This window comes from Artemia franciscana, chromosome 20 (assembly GCF_032884065.1).
Source record: "Artemia franciscana chromosome 20, ASM3288406v1, whole genome shotgun sequence".
Classification (NCBI taxonomy): Eukaryota; Metazoa; Arthropoda; class Branchiopoda; order Anostraca; family Artemiidae; genus Artemia; species Artemia franciscana.
In genome coordinates, this window is record NC_088882.1 from 21,262,354 (window position 1) to 21,283,475 (window position 21,122).

At 35.1% G+C, this 21,122-nt stretch overlaps 1 protein-coding gene across 4 annotated transcripts in view; it reads right to left on the bottom strand.

The window, feature by feature from the left end:
- Positions 1-21,122, bottom strand: part of LOC136039889 (INO80 complex subunit B-like) — a 31,147-nt gene that overhangs the window by 1,507 nt on the left and 8,518 nt on the right. For all 4 annotated transcript variants that reach the window (XM_065723864.1, XM_065723861.1, XM_065723862.1 and 1 more), the window contains exons 3-7: positions 18,170-18,289; positions 12,497-12,608; positions 9,242-9,347; positions 8,275-8,472; positions 5,849-6,054 (exon numbers count right to left, since the gene is read on the bottom strand). In XM_065723864.1, coding sequence (XP_065579936.1) covers positions 5,849-6,054; positions 8,275-8,472; positions 9,242-9,347; positions 12,497-12,608; positions 18,170-18,289 — 742 coding nt within the window. The remainder of the gene's footprint in view (positions 1-5,848; positions 6,055-8,274; positions 8,473-9,241; positions 9,348-12,496; positions 12,609-18,169; positions 18,290-21,122) is intronic.

Sequence of the window (21,122 nt, forward strand, 5' to 3'; positions counted from 1 at the left end):
AAAACGAACAGAAATTAATATTTAAGTCAAACTTAAAAACCACTTTGATCAAATTCATGTAGTTCGCAAAAAAATACAAATGACCTTCAAGCCGTTGAAATGATTTAAAAGCGAGGGAGTTACCATTCTTACTTGTAAAACTTGATTAGCCTTGGAATATTTGTTGTTGTTTTCATGTTTCTGATGTTATGACGAATAAAACCTCAAAAAAACCACAAAGCTCAAAGTACCAATATTTGTCATTAAAGCGCAAATGACGCTCTGGCCTTCAGAAGATTTAGGGGCGGTAGCCCTACTTCTGTTTTCGGTTCGTTTTCTGTTAGTTTAATTTTCTGCTTGTGTTAATTTTTATTTGATTATTCATTTTGATTTCTGTTGGTTTTAGGATTCATTTATTCATCTATAGCAGTATCTCTTACTTTTTGTGATCATTCATTTTAATTTCTATTGGTTTCGGGTTTCTTCTATTCATCGATACTAATTTCTGTTCGTTTTGTGTTTGATTATTATATGACTATTTCTGCCGGTCTTAGATTGTTTAAAAAACTTCTAGTTTTCCTTGAAAAACCTGTTTTTTCAAAAAATACTTTTAGAAATTAGTTTTTTAGTAGAAAAGTAGGCATATTACATCTGGTTTGAACTTATTCAGCAAGAATTTTTCAACCTGTATAACAGGGAATAGACACAGCTACGCACGCTCCTTCTCCATCCCAATCGATTCAAAGCCTCCCTTTTACCTCCTTTTACCTTTTACCAAGAAGTTCCCATTTTCATTAAATCCCTCTCAACGACATCCTCCCACCCCATTCGACTACGGCCAGCTTTTCATTTGGCCCTGGACGGTTGGTCGGCGACGACTATCTTTGGCAATCTATCGTCTTTCATCCGCAGGACGTGTCCAAACCCTCTCATCCTTTCTCAGATTATAGCCCCAGAAAGTGGATTGAACCCCTTTTTCTGTACTGCTTGCTCTTTGAGATACATTCAGTCAGTCGGATGCCCAAAACAATCAGTAGGCAATTTCTCTGGAAAACATCTAGTAACTCCTCCTCTGTTTTTCGGAGCGCCCACGCTTCAGCATAGAATAAACTTTAATTTCAATTTTTTTCACAGCATGGTTGCCGAACTTGGATTTTACGTCACAAATAACATTAGCATATATATACATACATATATATATATATATATATTTTTATATATATATATATATACATATATATATATATATATGTATATATACATATATATATATATAGATATATGTATATATATATATATATATATATATATATATATATATATATATATAGTATATATATATATATATATATATATATATATATATATATATATATATATATATATATATATATATATATATATATATATATATATATATATATATGTATATATATATATACCATATGAGAGAATTTGACCTTCAAACATAATCCAAATAAAATATATAAAAAGATGAGTCAAAACTTAGTTAGAAAGTCAAAAAGAAAAAATAAATAGATAACAATAAAATTAATGACTTGTTTTCCTGACTATTATACAACTCAACAAAACTCGAAATAAAACTCTTGCGATATCTTTTATGTTTGGCGGAGATGGCAGTCAGTTTAGCGTGTTTTAGGGATTTTATACGGACAGTCTGTTGCGGGCGGGAAGGTAGGGTTTGGGGATGAGGGAACGTAATGGGGGACAGACAAGTTCTTGGTACCAAAACGAAGGCACAGGAGTTCCTTCTCTCGGCCAACGTGATGAGCTTGAACTTACCTAGTAGATAATGGTATGGAACCTTCCCTTCACCATTTATGATTCAGAGTGGTCTTTTTTTGGACGTTTTCAATCTTATAAATATGCTCTGAAGAAAGACCGAAATGCCACACTGGACAAGCAAACTCTAGTATTGGCTGAATAAAAGAACAATGAAGTTGGAGAAGATCCTTAGAGGGGAGGGAAGGAAATTAATCAAACGTTTTAGAAGAGAAACCGAAGGGGAAGCTTGTTTGAGGATGTTTTGAACACGGGCATCCCACTTCAAGTCAGCAGTAATTGGCACCCCGAGTAGTTTAATGGATGTGACAGAGATTTGGGCAGGAATGGGGTTTTTGAAAGAAGGGGGTAATCTAAAAAAATTAACTGTCATAACTGACGAGTTATTAGCGTTTACCTTCATCTTCGACAAAGAAGCCTCCTGTGTGGACATTATCAAGTAATGTTATATTGAGCTTTTAATATTTCGTCGACAAACCTCAAGTTCAGAGAGGTCGCCTATATAATTCCATCGCTCTGTGTTGTCAGTAAGTCATGAGGGTATTAACCATTATAAGGAATAAAATGGGACCCATCAGGGTTTCCTGGGGGACTCCACAAAAGATAGAACCGGTATCGGATTTTTATATTTAAGCACTTGAGAACGATTTATTAAAAGGGAGGCAACAATCTTAACTAGAAAGGGGCTCACTTGAAAGTCCATCAGCAGTTTATTTACAAGAACATTGTGGTCAATTAGGTCGAACGCTTTCTGGAGATCAATTAATAAAAGACTCAACCAAGCATCAGGGTTTTCAAAGTCCTTAAGCATGGTTAAGTCCTTAAAGTCCTTAAGCATGGAACCAAGTAACAGGGTTTTCAAGGTCTTAAAGAATAATGTTAAGAAGACTAACAAGGTAATGTGAAGTAGATGTCTCCTTCAGGTTTCCAAACTGTTGTAAGTCAATAAGTTCAAGAATCTCTGCCTTTAACCAGTTTGTTAAGAAACCCTCGAACATTTTTGAAAAAACTGGGGTCAAGGTGATGGGTCGTACTCCAGTAAAATCGTTCAGGCCTCCCTTCTTTTAGATTGGAGCAATAAAGACAAGCTCCAGCACAACGGATAACATTCGGAATTACTAATATCATTGCGTTGATAGTTTATCAGGAAATACTTTTATTAGATCAACTGGGATATCAATGGAGCAAATATTAGTTTTTTCAGTTTTTCTGTATTTTTTCTATTATTTGCTTCGCTGAAATTTCCGGGATTTTATGTTTTGGAGTTTCGGAGATTAGATGGTTTTTTTGAGAGAGAAGAACGCTTGCACAATGCTAGCTAGGTGTTTATTAAGCTCATTGGATTTCTGTTCAGGCGGTGCTTCTAGAACAAAATCAAGGTTCTTGCACGAGCGACCCCCTATTTCTTTTACTTTGCTCTGTTTTAAGCAATTCAATTTGCTCTTACCATAACGAAAAGCAGCACGACGTACTTCTCTCTTTATTTGTTTATGGAGGTTTAAGGTATAATCTTTCTTTCCAAGGCGAAATAGTTTTAGTTTTAAATGGATTAGTCCTTCATATTTTCATTAATGTAAGGTTTATCTGAAAAACATGCCTTCTTAGTAACCTCTGGGAAACATTTATGGTAATTCGTCATTAGTTTTGTTTGAAACAAAATAACCTTTGAATTAAGATTTACGCATGTCCCAACTCTCAGACGTAATCCAGGATCCAAAATAAAGAAGACCTAGACTTGTTAATGGCCGGTACAAAAATTCAGAAACTGAATAATTTGTTTTAAAAACGAACAGTGGTTTCAATCGTAGCATGAAATGATAGCTACTAACGAGGGGGAAAGGGTAGTTAGAGTATTGTAAAAGGTTTTAAGGTTGGTAAAAATAACATCCAAAAACTGATTCCATCTTTTGTACACCATACTTATATACCATAGCTGGTACACCTTTTGTTCACCATGGCTTTAGAACCCTACTTAAACACTGTCTTCACTGTAACTTTCAATATTCTAATCTCGGTTTGCAGACTTATCTTCCTATTTTCCAAACTTTTCTCAACTTTGAAAAACCACCCTGGGATATTCTACTTTTAACATCTTCACTGCACCCACCGTCTTTACTAAAAACGCTACCTAGGTAATAGAAGCTGTCTACTTGATCATTCTTTCATTGTCCAACATCACCTCTTCATCTTCACTTATTCCTAGTCTTGGGGACTTAGTCTTTTTGATATTAATTTTCAAATTTATTCTTCCACCCTGAACTCGCAAAACCTCTAAAAGTTCATTCATTTTGCTAAAATTTCCATCTAAGATTCTTAAATCATCAGCATAATTTAATTGTAGGAGAGTTTTAATTCCCCATTTAATTCCGTGTTCTCCCATCACCTTTGCTGTGCTCCTTAGGACAAATTCCGTCAAAATGATTCATTTAAATGGGGATACAACGTAACTCTGGTGAACTCCTGATTTAATACAAAACCGGCTACTAACCCCATTTCCCACTTTAACCGCCGATTTTTGCAATTGGTCACTTTTTCTGCATCTGAGTCACTAAATACACTTTTTTGATAAGTTCGCCCTGCATGATCCCTGACATAGGAGATTGCATCTTCCCCATGACTGTGGCCCAGCTACAATTTATAATCTAGATCTACACGGCCTAGACTGAGCTGTTAGAGCGAAATTACCAAATCAACAGTTGCATTTGTCAAAAAAAAGAGTGGGAACACAGGTTGGTAAAACAAATATCTCCCCCATTCCTCTTAGTGGATTCTGAGCTTTGGTCATACTTTGATGGAGAGCTTGCTGTTAAAACAGTCTAGTGCACTGTTCACCACATCCTAACTGGCAAATTCGTCTCTCTCGAGATCTCCTCCCAAGCCTTCTGAATTAAATTGCATCTTTTATGCTCAGGATGACTTTAGTCATACATTATTTGATGAAATTTAACAGCTAAAATCAGCCATTCCTTTGCCTTCATGTTCCTTTCTTCTCCAAGCATTTTTACCAAATGCGCTGTATTTTTCCAATGCCAGAGTCTTGCGGAAAACCGTGAGGATGAGCGACAAGAGACGCATGCGTTCCTCCGCAAAACGCAATCCGCAGCGGTTTTCCGCAGATCCGTGTGGACATAGAGTTACAGTCCTTGTGTTAAGTTTCAGATTGAACTGTATGCAAGAATAATAAAGCATGTTCACCTTCAGGGGCAAAGAGTTACATAAACGTCGAAACTAGTCTTCCTTTAATTCATATCCAATGCATATTAGACTTGGAGCATTGTTTTGCATGCGAATAATTACACAAAAATTATAAATAATGCTGCAACAGAATGACGTAGTTTTGCAATTACTGGTAAATTGGTATATGGTAATCACTCGATAATAGAGATAATTATGGAAAATAGACATTATGTTTTAGGCAAAGTAAAGTAACGTTATCTAGCACACCTCTATTTTTCTGAAATAAAGATTCGATAAAGTTTTATGTTTCGGGATAAAGCAATAAATTATTAGCTAATGTACGTGGTGTATTTGAAATGTACAAACAATGGTCTAGTTTCGGGAAACGGAGAATAAAGTCAATTTTAAGTAGAAACAGCATACAGCGTAGCAGAATCCTCTTTAAGGGAACGTGTCATTCTTCTTAGAATAAACTATTTTAAAGGCCTGAGGGGTACAACTAGCGTTTAATCAATGGCACAGATGTAAAACTAAACGTTGTTACTGTAACAGTTTTGTCGGGAAATACATCGAAGATTGCTGCAATACTTCACTTCGCCCATGCACAGCAAATCAAGTTTAGATAAATTTCGTTAGTAATAAAGATAACTCATTCTAACTGAGGTACGCCATCTATATTAGTCCACAAGTCCATTGACTTACCTATCACCCTTCCTTAAAAAAAAGAAAGAAAGAAAAACATTACAAGAAATCGTAAATTTCGAATAATTAGTGTTCTAATAGCCATTAGTCTCTTAAAATCCGTATTAAAAAAAAAAGTTCAATATGTTTAAGAATGGCAATAGAATAGCCTACTTCGACTGATAAATAAAAGATACCAAAAATATACTTTTCGAGTCGTGGGTCCAGTGGATAGTTCAATCCTGGGGGAGAGGATATGAATTTTCCGATTGGGGTAATATGAAGAGAATATGAGGCAACCCATGGTTTTTCAAGATCATGAGCTATTTGCAGCCTTCCTGTTTTTCCTATTTTCTTTTTGGTCGACTCTGTTTTATCTCCTCGTTTGAACAGAAGTTTTTCTACCGTCCTTCTCTGAAATATAATAAATTATAATTTGGTTTAAGAGCGATAGCCAATGAAAACACAGCAGTCACTGGTGTTCCTAGCTAATTTTATCTTGTTTTCAGCTAATCATTCAATATCACACACAGTGAATAAAGCCAATTTTTTGGGAGGAGCGAAATAATTTTATAACTTATTTTGTTGTTCAGGAATACGGTAGAGCACAGTTTTTTCAGATAGCTATATTTTAGCTTCTTAGATTCACATTATACATTTCAGTCGAAAAAGCGTAAAGAAAAACAGCATACCGCAATTATTACTATCCTTAAACTCTTCTAAAGAAGCAAGAATATATTCTTCTTCATTTTTCAATCAGACACAAAAACAGTAACTATCAACACAAGGCCATATTCCACAGTTTGCACAGACTCTTAGGGAACATAAGACGATTTTTAGCAACGGGAGGGGAGTCTCAAAAATACAACAATGCACATTCTAGGCCAAATTTTCTTTGGAAGGGATTCCTAGAATCAGTTTTATGGGGTTAGTGCAAGAAAAACAAAATTGCCAATGGCATAAAAAATCAAGTTCTACCAAAACCAAAAAAATAACAAGAAAAAAACAAGGTGACGATGGCCGAAGAGCAGGATACACCCAAAAACACCCAAAATACTACACCCAAAAAACACAAAAAAGTCGGTTTAAAGATTAAACAAAAGCCAGAGAATTATTCATGTCCAAAGAAATAAAACACTTACAAGTGCTTTTAAGTGAAAAAAGGGAATAAAGACACGCCCTTTAGCTGAAATATCTGTAATTGACTGTCATGACGTTTTTTTTTCGACTTCACCAATGCTCCGTCAACAAATGAATTTAAAGAAAACACATTTATTAATTCCTTCCGAACATTCATATAAGATTTTGCAAAAGAATGACGACCGTGACAGACCTTTCAACGTTATACCTTTATCAATAGTTGGCCTATGGTAAAAGGGTTAATATGGGGCCACCCTAGCCAACTGGGTTACACGCTAGAGTTGTAGTCCTATACCCTTTGGGACAAGGGTTCGAGTCCTGGTTTAGCAAATCATTTGGCTTGGGGTAAGAGTTAGTGGTGTGACTCAGCACGCTGAGCCATCATTACGCGCAGAGGGTAAAAGCTATGCGTATATTTCTCTCATTATTTATCATATCTCCTTATTGGTTGAAAATGATAAAATTAAACAAGAAAAAAAAAAACAAATTTATCTAAAACCCAGTCTTAATGAAAAATCAAGTTCCTTAAAGAAATTCTTGAAGAAATTTTTCAGCTTTGGATAGCAAGGTCTGCTTGCAAATAGATTAATTTCTTCACTCCAAATCGTTAGTCGAAAGAGGATTTAGACAGGGCTAGCCTGGTTGTTAGATAGCACCAGCTCAACACTTTCTTGCTGAAAAAATTGCTTTACAGCTAGTTTACTATCACAGCCATTAAGCTAATCTTTGGGCCTAAATTCTTGCCCAAAACAAATGTTACAATCCGAAAAAGCGTGTTAAAGGCAATGATGGATGAATTCGAATGCCAATAATCTTACGGACTTCTGTGTTATAAAATGCTAAGACAAAATAACTTCATTTCTAAGAAAGAAACAAAAGAGCATAGGCCGTTTTTTTTTTATAAAATATAAAGTAAAAAATACCTTATTTTACCAATTCTATTTTCTAAAAACATCTTTCGACTTTTTCTTTTTTGAAAACAATAGTTGGTTTAGCATCTAACCTTACCTCAGCAATCAGGACATAATTTTAGTCACATAAAAGAAAAATAACTTTCAATAAGCTTTAGTGCTATTAGAATGTCAAGTTTGCCTGCTATTACTGCACAGAAAATGCAATATTATTTGCCCCAGCTTTACTTAAAAACCAATCGCAATTTTGAATTTTTCATTCTAATAACAAAATGCTATACATCTTTGCTCTGTCGTCAAAACTATTGTGAGCTTTTTTAAAGCCAGAACAAAAATCTGATTATGACCTTCATTACTGGAGACTGGGATATTTTCCAAGAAGAAAGGTGATATTCGTATTCAAAAATCCTAGTTTTCAAATCAATATTTTTCCTTATTTTCTCAAAACTTCCCAGAGGATTGAAGGTCATTGGAAATTTCCAAGGGGCGATTCAATTCATTAGCAAGATGGGATGAGGAAGTTTCCAGCATTGCAAAGAGTCAAAAGAAAGAGAGATGAAGAGAGAAAAAGAACCATATTCACCTTTTCTTCTTCTTTCCTAACGTCTACAACCTTCTTCCTTTCTCTTGCTCTAGCCGCTCTCTTTTCTTCTTGTTCTTCTGTTAAAACTGGTTTGCTGCTAATTTCAACGGAAGCATGAGTATCCAAAGGTCTATCAATTCGTGCTTTCTGTCGGGCTGTCATAGATTTAGGGTCTTTCATTCTTTTCAGCAGCATATCCTATGAAAAAATAAATAGTCAAACATAGTGAAATTTATTATTATTTACACAATTTAATTTATTCTTATCTAAGTTTTTCGTAGGCTTTAATGTCGCATTCCACCGCCTCCAACTTGTTAGTTTAAAATTTTCGCTAGGCTTATTTCAGCTTCGCGAGCAAGGTTTCTGCACATATTTCGTCCTTAGATTCCCAGCCTTTTTTCTTCCAAGGGTGGCTTCAATAAAACAGAAGCAAACAGACATTGGTCATCTGCTGCAGAAACAAAATCAAAACCACGCACTTTTTTGTACACGATAAGAAGCCTTTATATTTCTAGTGTCAGAAATATATTTGCAATGATTACTTCTAAAGCACTGCAAAAGGTTGAAAGTCTTATCTCTAAGCTATGGCGGATCCAGGGTTTTGTTCAGGGGGGGGGAGATAAAAAGCTTTAAAAAACTTATATTTTTTTATATGCATTTTTGTTATGTTTTTACGAGTCGGACGAAAATTTCAGGGGGAGGGTCAAAGCCAGTACCCACTGGATACGGCCTTGTCTACAAGGCAATGTTTTGGAGCAATGAAAATATAGAAGTTTTAACTACCTTGAGCTAACACGGAGTGAAGTTTATGCATTCCTTGGAATTCATATTATTTTTTAAAAAAGACTCGCATCTCTTTCGCTTACAACAGAAGAATATAAATATAAGATTTAGATACGTTAGATAAAAGGAACAGTGAAGCCACTTTTTTCTTCAAAATAACTAATTTGCTTTTAAATAGTCTTACCTCCTCAAGTCTACCTTCTTCTACTGCATCGAGCCATTTTTCTTCTTCACTAGAATAACCAGCACCATTACTTCCTTTGTTTTTTCCTTTTACTATTGGCTTTTCCCTAAAATTTCAAAAACAAATGTTACTGCTTGCCAGGCTACAAAAAAAACGAAAAAAAGAATGATTTTAGGGGTGAAACAGCGAGTGAACTGAAAATAAAGTTTTCCTTTTTTGTCAATCTTTAGCGAGACAAGGACGCAGAAGAGCATATGCAGCCTATGGCGGGTAGCCTAAATGCAGCCCATATTTAGCAAGACAAGGAAGCAGAAGAGCCATTGCAGGCTATATTGAGTAACGTGCATGTACGCTATATTTAGTGAGATAAGCAGGCAGAACAGCGCATACAGTCTACATCGGGTAGTCTACAAGCGGCCTATATTTAGCGAGACAAGTAAGCAGAAGAGTATATGCGGCCTATATCGGGTAAACCTACTAAAACTGAAATTCCACTTACATTAACAGCTAATGTACGGCATATGACAACCACAAATAAAAATATTACTACGTAAATATTTCTACTCTAGATTTACAAACCCAAACAATTGTTTTTTGTTGTACCATTCACAAAAAGATCCAGATCAAATAAAACATGAGAAATAAATTTATCATTCAAAATGAACAATTTTAGATTAAAATGTATTGGTATTCATGGAAACACAATATTGTATAGTACTATATACAGACAATACTGTTCCCACAATACAAATACTCTAATTACTTATCCTCCTTAATGGTTTTTCCTCAGAAAATTAATTTTTATGTTTTCAAAGCTGTTCAAAATAGTTTTATAAGTCACTAATTTCTTTTTGTTTAAACACACACCTCTTTGTTGAACTTAAAAACGTCTGCAGTGCTATCTATTCCCTCTATTTCAATTTTCTTGAATTCAATTCGTCAGTATCTCAAAATAAAAAAAAAAAACTTTTAATATTTTTTCATTTCATTTTTTGAAAGTTTTAGACCAATCAGAAAATTGTCAGCTGAGCGTCACTGGAGTCCTTTTCAAATAACCTAATACCACCTGCGTCAAAAACGGAATTTCTTGATTTTGTTGTACAATTTTGTCTTTTGTACTTCTTTTTAAGATCTTAGAATGCTGGACACAAATAACGCTATATCAAAGCGATCTCCGTGCGTCTTTCCTTTTTTGGCAGAATGCACGCTAGAACTAACAACCTACTTGGGTCTCCAGTACGTTCTGCCAATGGGAAGCGTAAATGATTGCAGAGTTTCTTAATGTAATTTTGTCAGCATTTGAAGTCTAGTATTAAAAGGTCTTCGATTGTTTCCAATCGTACGAACGGTTTTTCTGCTGGGCGTTGAACACCAACGCAGAGCAGAATCGTTGAGACTCAACATTATTGACTTTCATTTATCAGTACTCAGCTTCAAAACAAAGAGGACATGAAATGCAAAATAAAGTACTAAATTAAAAGAGGACTAATGATGAATAAATAAAAGTGATTTGACATATATATAAGCTGAATTTTCTAACTGGTTGCCTTAATATCCAAACAACATTTTAAGAATAATTTTTCTTTTTTCTAATAAATGTAAAAACTAAACTGTGTGATAGTAGATTTGATAAGGCCAAAAACAATTCTGAAAGAAGGCAGATGGACAGAATTAAAAAAATTGAAAGGCTACTGAAAAAAAAATACATACAAATATTTTTACCGTTCTCGCAACATGGTAGATGGTCATGAATATTTAACAAAGGGTTTCCAGACTGATTGTTTTCTCTTAAGAGAATCAAATAATCGACAATAAATAGTTTTTATGAAGCTTTGCGTAGAATCTGCATATCCTCCACATGTATTTCTGTGTTTAGATCAAGTTTCACAATGGGGTAGTCCTATTGGTGAAGCCTTGGTGGTCGAAATTGAAATTACAAACAAACCTCCAAAAACTTTACAGCTATTGGTAATAGTGAGGATAAATATTGACTCGGAGTATTTACAAGTTCCAGATGTATATGTGTGTTGTGGATTGCAGTTTAAGGTTCCCCATGCTGGGGTAGCTTTGGTCCACCCCAGATGCTGGGGTAGCTTTGGTAGCCACGGTTCAAATAACAAACTAACCTCAAAATTCTTGAAATTGTAACAAGAAATTGCTTCTTCCTAAACTACTTGCTATTGAAGAGATAGTCGGTTTCATGGGTGGTCTCCAATGGACCGAGACCGTAAAAGTTGTCCGAACCAAAACCCATAGTAAAACAACGAGCTCAAAATTTGTTATATATCTATTGGGCTTGTGGAACGTAGCCCCACCTTTGTTGTCCGTAAGCTCCCCCATCCCTTAAACATTCAAGTGCGGTAGCGAGATGTTTGAGATGTTGATTTTTCAAACATCTACTTTAACTAAAAATCCTCAAATAGATAAAATAATGATCCTTTTTGGGGGGATATGTAATGTATACTTTTGGCGAGAAATGTGCTAATAAGCTGTGTTTTTCCCGACGATTCAGCAAAGGGGGAATCGTGGCCAAGAGCTTTCAAGTTTCAAGTTTAATATGGGTTTTAATTTCAAAAATAAAGGTATAAAAATACACTTAATACAACTCCTTGTAATGCATGTCTGGGCCCTTAAATAATACTACAAACAGCGTGATCTCCTCTCTTCTCAAATTTTAGTACCGAACGCCATCAAATAACAATAAATTTAATTTGACTCTTCCTCCGCTCGAACCCCTTGATGGATAAAAAAATAATAGTAACGATATCAAAAATATTCTAAGCACAATAATAAAATAAATAGATGTAAAAAATAAAAATTTAATTCTTTAGAAACTTTTTAACTCTCTTTTCAAAAGAGCTGAGAGACCTACATGATTTTAGCTCTTTCGGCATTCCACTCCCTAGCACAGGCAATTCTAATATTGCCTGTTCTCTTGGGTGGTTTCAGATTTGAGGTGACTGTAGATCCACCATAAAATCCAAAAAGGATGTCAAGTGACTACCATTGTGTTTCCATATATAGAAACGGAGCTTACTCCGTTTCTACAGCCAGTAACTTAAAACTCAGTACGATAAAAATGTTTAATTTTACCCCTTTGCTTTATTGTCGAAACGTAAGATACTTTCTGGAGTACACTCGTAAAAAGAATACAATTTTAATCAGCTCTTTTTTATATTGCAGTTTGTTTGATTTGTTTTCAAGGGTTAAGAGATAATAATACAATGAAAACCCCGAGAGAAATAAGAAACGAACCTCTGCATTGACAAGGCCTTAAAAGCAGCTTCACTATCTATAGAGCTATCGGAATCATCTGATTGAACATCAATAAACGAATCATCGTCAACATCGTTCTCATCAATGGAAACTAGAATTAAAAGTCTATTAGAATTTAAGACTGTTATCATGAATTCTGAACGCCAAATTTGCTTAATTTTACTTATAACAACTCGATTCATTTTGTTCTTTATCGTAGCTTTAGCTAACTGACTTTTTTTTCTCTACCTTCTCTGCATGGAAATTAAAAAATGTTCACCTTATTTCTTGTTCATGTGATTATCATATTACTATAAACATCACTTTTTTCGTCTGATAATATACATACTGTCTCTCACTCTCACTATCTATCCCTCCCTCTCTCTTTTTTTGTTAGATTTTCTTAAATTTCTCTCTCAATCTGAATCTACACGCATTAGTAGTACCAAGCAAAGACTTTGTTTAAAATTCTAGATTGTTCAAAACAAAACTAGTTACTCTTTTTCGATGACCTTGTTTTAGGATAAAAACGACAATGATGAAATTCTTTGAGCCTAACTGTGGCAGTAATAGGCCAAATCAGTTTCAAAATCTTTTAGCATAGAACCTTTGGCCAAAACTGAAATGAGGGTATCAAACGTAATTAGAGCATGTAGTCCAATAGTACTCATTGCGTTTTAAACTTTGTGACTATGGAGTTGACAAAATAAATTAGGAAAGGTTGGGGAAGGTTCGTGACGTTTAATGTTTAGTGGATTATGGGGCTAAAGCAATTAAGCCGAAAAATATAATGATTGAATAGGATATACCATTGGTGTTATTTTCCCCACAGATTCCTACGATCCAGCTTTCACTTTTTTATTTAATAGCTGCTAACACACATGGCAAAAAAGTGGCCTAACTACCCCATGGGTGGGGAGGTTGGTAAATAAAATGGGGTAGGCCGGTAATGCTAGTAATTTTCTTCGTTCTGTGAATGCTACCCAGAATAGAGACAGCAATGTTCTTATTTTAATTACAACGTGTTTATTTTGTCTTCAACTACAAACATGCAATCTCAATTAGCAACTGTGCATTATCTATTTCAATTAATTCAAAAGAAAAGTAAAATTTATTAGAGGCATTCATCCAAGCATCAAAGTTTTACTCTCTTGCCTACAGATTCAATCAGACCAGTCACCAGCTTCAGTCTCATATTTTCGAGTATGAACAACAGAAATAGTAGATTTCATAGGTCATAGTAGTTGGAAAATTAAAAAAAAAGTATTTAAAAAAACAGTCAACCGAGGAAGAGCCACAATTTAAAGCTGATTCAGGAATGGTAACAGCTATTTCTGTTAATTTTTAACAGTTATGGTTTATTACGAAAAAATTTATGAGAATTACAAACAGATCCTGAAATCCATCGAAAATGGTGTCAGATTCAAATGTGAGCTTGGAATTACCATAAAGGGAAACCACATATAGAAGAATTACAGTCCCATATCTGAGCAGCGATGTGGATCCATCTATTTTTTACACCAGGGGTCGAATGTTCGTGTGGAATTTGACAGAGGAAAACACCTAACACCCCGCTCAACATGCCCCGAAAGTTTAAACTTAATAGCCTCAGCTATTTTTGAAATATTACAGACGAGCCTTTTTGATAATCTAGATGTATGAAACAAAGTAAAAGAAAGGATATAATAAATGAAAAATAAAATCAAATAGGTGAGAAAAAACGAGCATTCAGCCAGTAGCAAACTATGGAAGCGAAAACAAGTAAATATTTCGACAAGGACTTCCGCCAAGTTATCTTCACTGAAAAAAATTAACCTTTTGAAGTGAACGCTACAAGAAGAAAAAAGATACTGAATAAAAAAAGCCAGAATAAATTAAAGACAATTAACCAATTGGATTGGACAAATATTCTTTGCTTAGCAATAGAATTTGCCTACCTGCAACATCGATTCTCATTAGATATGCGGACATGTTGTCTTAAATTAGACTGGGGGAAAATATTGATTCAATCTTTTAATATTAAGTTATCTAAAAATTAGGATCAAGGAAATATGTCCTGTAATTGAATTTACCTAATCAACCTTATTGAAAATATCATAGATAGACGATTAAAAAAGGTAAAACAGGAAAATATGGAGTCAGTCCCCCTTGAATCAGTTACTCCGCAAATTGAAAACAAAACTTTAACCACAATACCATACATCTCGAAACTCAGCAACAAACTTTGAAATTAAAAAAAAACATAATCTCTGTTTCTTTCAAAACTAAACGAACAGTTGAACATTTTTTCAACTGGGGAAAGGATAAAACTGAACCTATACTGGGTAGTGTTGTCTAAAGAGTCCTGTGTTCATGTAGGAATTTTTACATTGGTAGGACCCACTAGCAACTGGGGGAGCAACTGCACGAACACAAAACTTCAATAAACGAGACCTTGAGGCTTAAAAATAAAAATGACAATTTTGATTCTGCTTTGGGCCTCCATATTTTTGAAAACCTTGATATTTTAGCTCTTTTTGATGAGGAAACTTATTTAAACACAATCTTTTAATAAGGCAATTTCAGATAAAAATGTATAAAATGTATAAAAAATCTAATTTATAGATACAGGAGATATTTCCTTAAGCCCAATTTATAATAACTAAAAGATTAAAAGGTTTAATCAATATTTTCCCCAGTCTAATTTGAGGCAATATGTCCGCATATCTAATGAAAATCGAGATTGCAGGCGGGTAAAATCTATTGCTAAGCAAAGAATATTTGTCCAATCCAATGAGGGAATCGTCTTTCATTTAATCTTTCTGTTTTTTTTTATTCTTTCTGGTTTTTTATTCATTGTCTTTTCTCTTCTTGTAGAGTTCACTTCAAAAGGTTAGATCTTGTCTTTGTTTTTTTCTGAGCACCGAGGACGACTTGATAGAGATCCTTGTCAAAAAATTTGCTTGTTTTTGTTTTTATAGTTAGCTACTGGCTGACAAAATCCTGGTTTTTTCTCTACTATTTGATTTTACTTAGGATATGTCATATCCTTTCTTTTCTTTTTTTCATACGTCTTGTATAGCCAGTGTGGTCTTAGAATGTATTTAATGTGGATGCACAAAATATCTTCTGATTGAGTTTGACATGCCCCTAAACATCCCTCAAAGTTCCACTTAATACCCTTAGCCCTTCATTACACACCCATAATCTAATATCCCCCCTTTTCCAAATTATACATCTTGCAGGTAAAAAAGGGCACATTGCATAATTTACGATCCATACCCTGGGGGTTGTGGAGGGCATTGCATCCTTGGAGGTATAGTTAGTAGACCTTTTGAATATTTTTAACAAAATCCTTTTATCAAAATATGGTCAGTGATGAAGAAAGGAGGCGTCTAAAAAGGGCAAGGGGGGCTGGTTTCTCTCCAATAGCTCTTCGACATCCTCTGAAAGTTTCTACATAATACCCATAGCTGTTCTGAATTATTGTTGATCTGTCCTTTTGACAACCAGCATGAACACAGTGTGTTTTGTTGTGATCGGCATCAATCTCAAAAGCTGTGGGGGATTATGTCATACTCATAGGCTAAGTTATTTGACCTTTAAACTATACTGAAAAAGATAGCTTATACTAAATTTTGATCAAATACTTTTGAAGGGAGGACAACTCAAAAAGATGGGATGGTAGGGGAATGGCAGTCCTCTAACTAGCTTTCAATCCTCTCAATATGTCCTGAAAGTTTTCAACTTAATATCCTTAATTGATTTTAAAATGTTACAGATCCTCCTTTTTGATAAACTGGATGCAAGCAGTGCCTTTTGATTTAATTTAACATAGCCCTCAAAATTTTCTAAAGCTTCATTTTAATGTCCTTAACCTTTTTGGATACACACAAAATTAAAACTCCTCCTTTTCTAATGATAAATCCTACCTTCAAACAATGGGCAAGTGGCCTAATTTAAAACCTTAACTCCACGGTTTTGGGAGCACAGCATCCCTGGACGCATAGCAATTAAACTTTTTGACTAGCTTGAGTATAATTACAATTTCAAAACTTCCATCAGTGTTCAGCAAAGAGGGGCCTAAAAAGGGCAAGTAGGGAGAGGAGTCATTCTCCAATTTCTCTTCAACATACCGTAAAATTTAAAACCCTTGCTCTAGGGCCTTGGGGGGTATGGCGTCAAGGCACAAAGGCATAGCTATTCGACTTTTGGAATCGTTTGAACAAAATGAAGATTACAAAATTTTTGATCATTGTACAGAAGAATGGGCACATAAAAAGGTCAAGGAGAAAGGGGGCTGTCTGCCCACCAATATTTCTTTAACATCCTTTAAAAATACCTTGAAAGTTTCTTTCAACCTAATACCCTCAGATACTCCTTAGATATTGCTGATATTCTCTTTTCACAACCAACAAGCACATAATTCTTCTTGATTGTATTCAACGTCTTTCTGAAAGTTTCCTTGAAGTTTTGTCTTAATACTCTAAGCTTTTTTGAAGATCCGCGATGAAGCATGCTCTATTTTCTTAGTAAAAATCTTATAAAAGTTCTTAAGTCGAACTGACCAGACATGACAATAAACAACCAAGAGAGATAAAACTCTACAAAAAGAAAACTTCAAACGAGACGACGGCCAGTAGAATTGAAAGACTAATAGACGCCTTGTTTGGATACAGGCGAAATATCCGCGTTGTTTTAGTCTTTCAATTCTACTGGCCGTCGTCTCGTTTGAAGTTTTTTTTTGTAGATTTTTATCTCTCTTGGTTGTTTAAAAATCTTATATGTTAAGAATGGGCCCATTGATCAATCTTGATGCTTAAATGGGCACTAGAACTTTTGATTGTCAATCAAATGAGCCACCACAAAAGTTTATACGACCAACCCTTCCCTAAAAACCTTACATGTTAACAATCGACAACTAGCATAACTTACATCCCTTGTCCCGGGACTGGGGGAGGGGTTGCGAACCCCATAAGCATAGTTACTTGTCCTTTGGACAATTTTGAATAAAATGACTATCTCTAAATTTTGACCATATCCAGTTGGGGAAAAAAGGGTGTGGGTGGGGGGGGTTGGGGAGGTTGATCTCCAAGTACTTTACACTCTAAAAAAAGGAACTACAACTTTCGATTTCCAATCAAATGAGACTCCTCTAAAGTTAGAGGACCATATCTTCCATAAAAACCTTACATAATAACAATGGGCAACTTGTATAACTGACAACCCTTGTTACCGGGCTATAGTTTTTTTTGTCAACCCCAGGAAACATGTTTATTCGAGTTCTCTCTCAATTGCGTGTTCACATGAGAATTTCTGCCTCAAATTGACAAAAAAATGAAGCCAGAGACTTCGTGTTTTACTCAGTTAACTGATTTTACGATTGACTCCCTTGATTGAGATTCTCAGTACCTGAGCCATTCTGCTGAACGTATTCATGTCCCCTCGTACGTTTCTTTAAGTTAATACCACAAAGTGTCATAAATATAGAATCTTGCTAAACCCACCTATTATCTGAAAGGATTCCCAGCTTTTAAAAGGTCAAACTTCGGCCTTAATCGAAATTTTTTTTTACAGAGAAAGAAAAAAGAGAGTTGAGTCTCTTTTAGGTCGACTACCTAGCAACACCAATTATCCACACCACCAATTATCCTAAAACTGCTACAGTTACAGAAAACTAAAACTTTTTTTTACGAGATTCCGCAGTTGTTTTTACGTCCAGTGTGTCGTCAACATCAATTAGATCTTCTTTCTGGCTTTTAGGAGACTTAGTTTTCTGCTTCTTCCTGGAGTCAAAATAATAGACAAAATCATCTGAAAAAGAAGAATGGCTTTGGAAAAAAATGTTATACAGTCAATAATATCATTAAAAAGCGGGATTGGTGCACAAAATATAAATATTACAAAGTTGAACAAGTTTAAATACAGTTTATAATAGATTTCATATGATCATTACACCCTACAACTACCAGATCCAAATGTTTCAGTTGAATCTGCTTCAATCATTGCTTCCAGTTGGCTTCTGGAATGACCCTTTCAGAAAAAAGGAATTGCTCAACAGAACTATTAAACTCTAGCAATGTTACATTTCTCGTGATTCATTTTGAAAAGTTCCTCACTTCTGATTGCTACTCTTTCATTTTAAAATCAATCAGAATCTCAAGCTAAAGTTTTAACTAAGACATTTCTGGGAGGTTGACACGGAAATTTTTCCTGACCTGGATACTTCAGAGCTCCTCATAGATCCTAAGCATACTGTGCTATGCAAGACGAATAAGCAGTTCAATCGCTGTTAAGACTAATTTTGCTAATCTAAGTGGGAAATCTTGTGTTAACAAGCAAGGGCTCAAATAGAGCTACGAATTTATTTGTGTCTTTCACTATGCTTAACCCCATACTGTTGCTATAGCTGCAGCTCTTCCAATCCCCATGAACTCAAAATGTACTAGAGTTGCTCCTAAACGTGAGATTCGTACACGACCTTCAATCTCAACCATCGATTCTGATATTTTATCCACGAAAAAGTAGTGAACAGACAAGTTTCCGCAGTTTTCTTGAATATAAGCAGGTCGAAAACAAGGGTAACATGCCCCCAAACCATACTAAAATCAAACTACAGTGCCAATGAGGCATCTTCTACGTAATTTGGCGAGTGGGTTATGCTTCAATTTGCAAGTGTATAGTTTTAATGATTGCTCAATTAGAGTAGTGAACTTGTAAAGACTTGGTTTAACAACTTCTAGCTTCTCAATTTGAAAAAGCAAGACTTTATAAACGTCTTTGGCTGTACGGCTAATTAACTCTTTAGAATCCCCGTTGTTTTGTACTCAAATACAAATTGGTTAACAAAGTCTGACAATGAGAAAAGAATTTCAACATTTGGAGCTAAGTGCCTCTGTCATACAGTGTTAATTATTCATGTAGGTTGACTGTCAAATGAAAATCTTCTTGGGTTCCTCCCAAAACATCATGGGCTGAATAAAAAACCAACAGCTCCAATAGCTTGGTCTCGTTCAACAAATGCCGGCCAATAAGCAACCCAAAATCACGTTCAAGGAACATTACAGGGCCCACAGCCCCACACCAACCTCATAGAAGATAGACCAACAATTTCCAGACTGCTAACCCCTATCAGCTGCTCCTTCTAGAGTCAGATTGATCAAAATATTGTCACATATTGGTGAAATTTCAAGAGTAGAAGAAAGACAAAATACATCCACAAAGGTCAAACGGTAGTTAAATCAAATGAGTCTGTCACTTGGGAACAAGCTAGGACTGACATAGGATTTCAAAACGAAATTCACGCAATCTCAATTTTCCACTTTTGCTTTACAAGCGTCATGTTAAAGTCAATGAACAGCCCAGATCATTCATAAATCTGGCCTTATGGTGTTATCACCAAGCCTAACTGTACAAACATTGTATTAAAACAAAAATAAGAATTAGAAACACTCCATAGAACAAATTTAATCCTATATCAAAAGAATTTTAAGATTGTTGTGCCATTTTGGTTTTAATGTTGACTCTGAAAAGACTTCTTGTCTAGCAATGCTTTTCAAAAGATTACTTTAGCTATTTATACCCCACCACCCACCCCTTTTATAGCCATGTACAATACCATATTATTTTTTTAGTGCCAAAGGCTCAGAGGACCAAGGAAGGATTTAAGATTTTGTTTAGCAGCAGGCGCATAATAGGTTGCTCCAAAAACTAGCAAACAAAGAAATACCAGTAATTTAAAGGGGGCCTCAACAATTATATGTTGTAGGTAGGGTGGAAATACTACTAATAACAACTCACCGCAGCACCAAGCCACCTGAGGCTGACAGAGCTACGCGCTCTCCTTCTCTATTCCAATCTACTCAAACCCTCCCTCTTTACACCCTCCCAGGAAGTTCCCGTTTCCTTTCAGTCTTTCTTAGTGACATCCTCCCACCCCAACCACGGACGACCTAGTTGCTGTTTAGCCCTAGATGGTTGGCCAAAAAGGACAATCTTTGGCAATCTGTTATCCTTCATCTGCAGAATGTGCCATAGCCATCTCAACCTTTCTCTCATTATAGCCCTAGAAAGCAGGTACCTAGAACAGTCCATACGCAATTACCCTGGAAAATCTATAGCTACTTTTCATCCACATTTTGGTACTGGAAATAGTCATGAAATTAATAAAAAATCAGGTGAGGGCTAAAATTCTAATAAATCTGTTGATATTAAAATGATATAAAACTAATGATGCAAAAATAATAAGTTATAAAAACCACCCCACCACAAAAAAAAGTAAAAGCTGCTCACCCTCTACAGAAAAACACAATATTTAATATTTTCTGCATAATTTTTAGCCTTTGCACTTCTGACTCCTATAGCAAGTGAGTTAAGCTTTATATTGTCTAAAAAAAAGTTTTGAACCATCTTTTTGAGTCATGCATTCCTTGTGACTATTTGTTTGTGTCAAGCCAATTAGCATGTCACTTCATTAGATGGTATTGGTTAGTGATTATGACGATAATGAAGAGTAAGAAAAGAGGATTCAGATACAACTTGTATACCTCAATGAAAGTATCTCATTTAATATTTTCAGCACGAAAGATTCACTACTGTGTCCAAAAAAAGATGAGAATTCCCAACAAATTGGCTCAATCTTGTAATT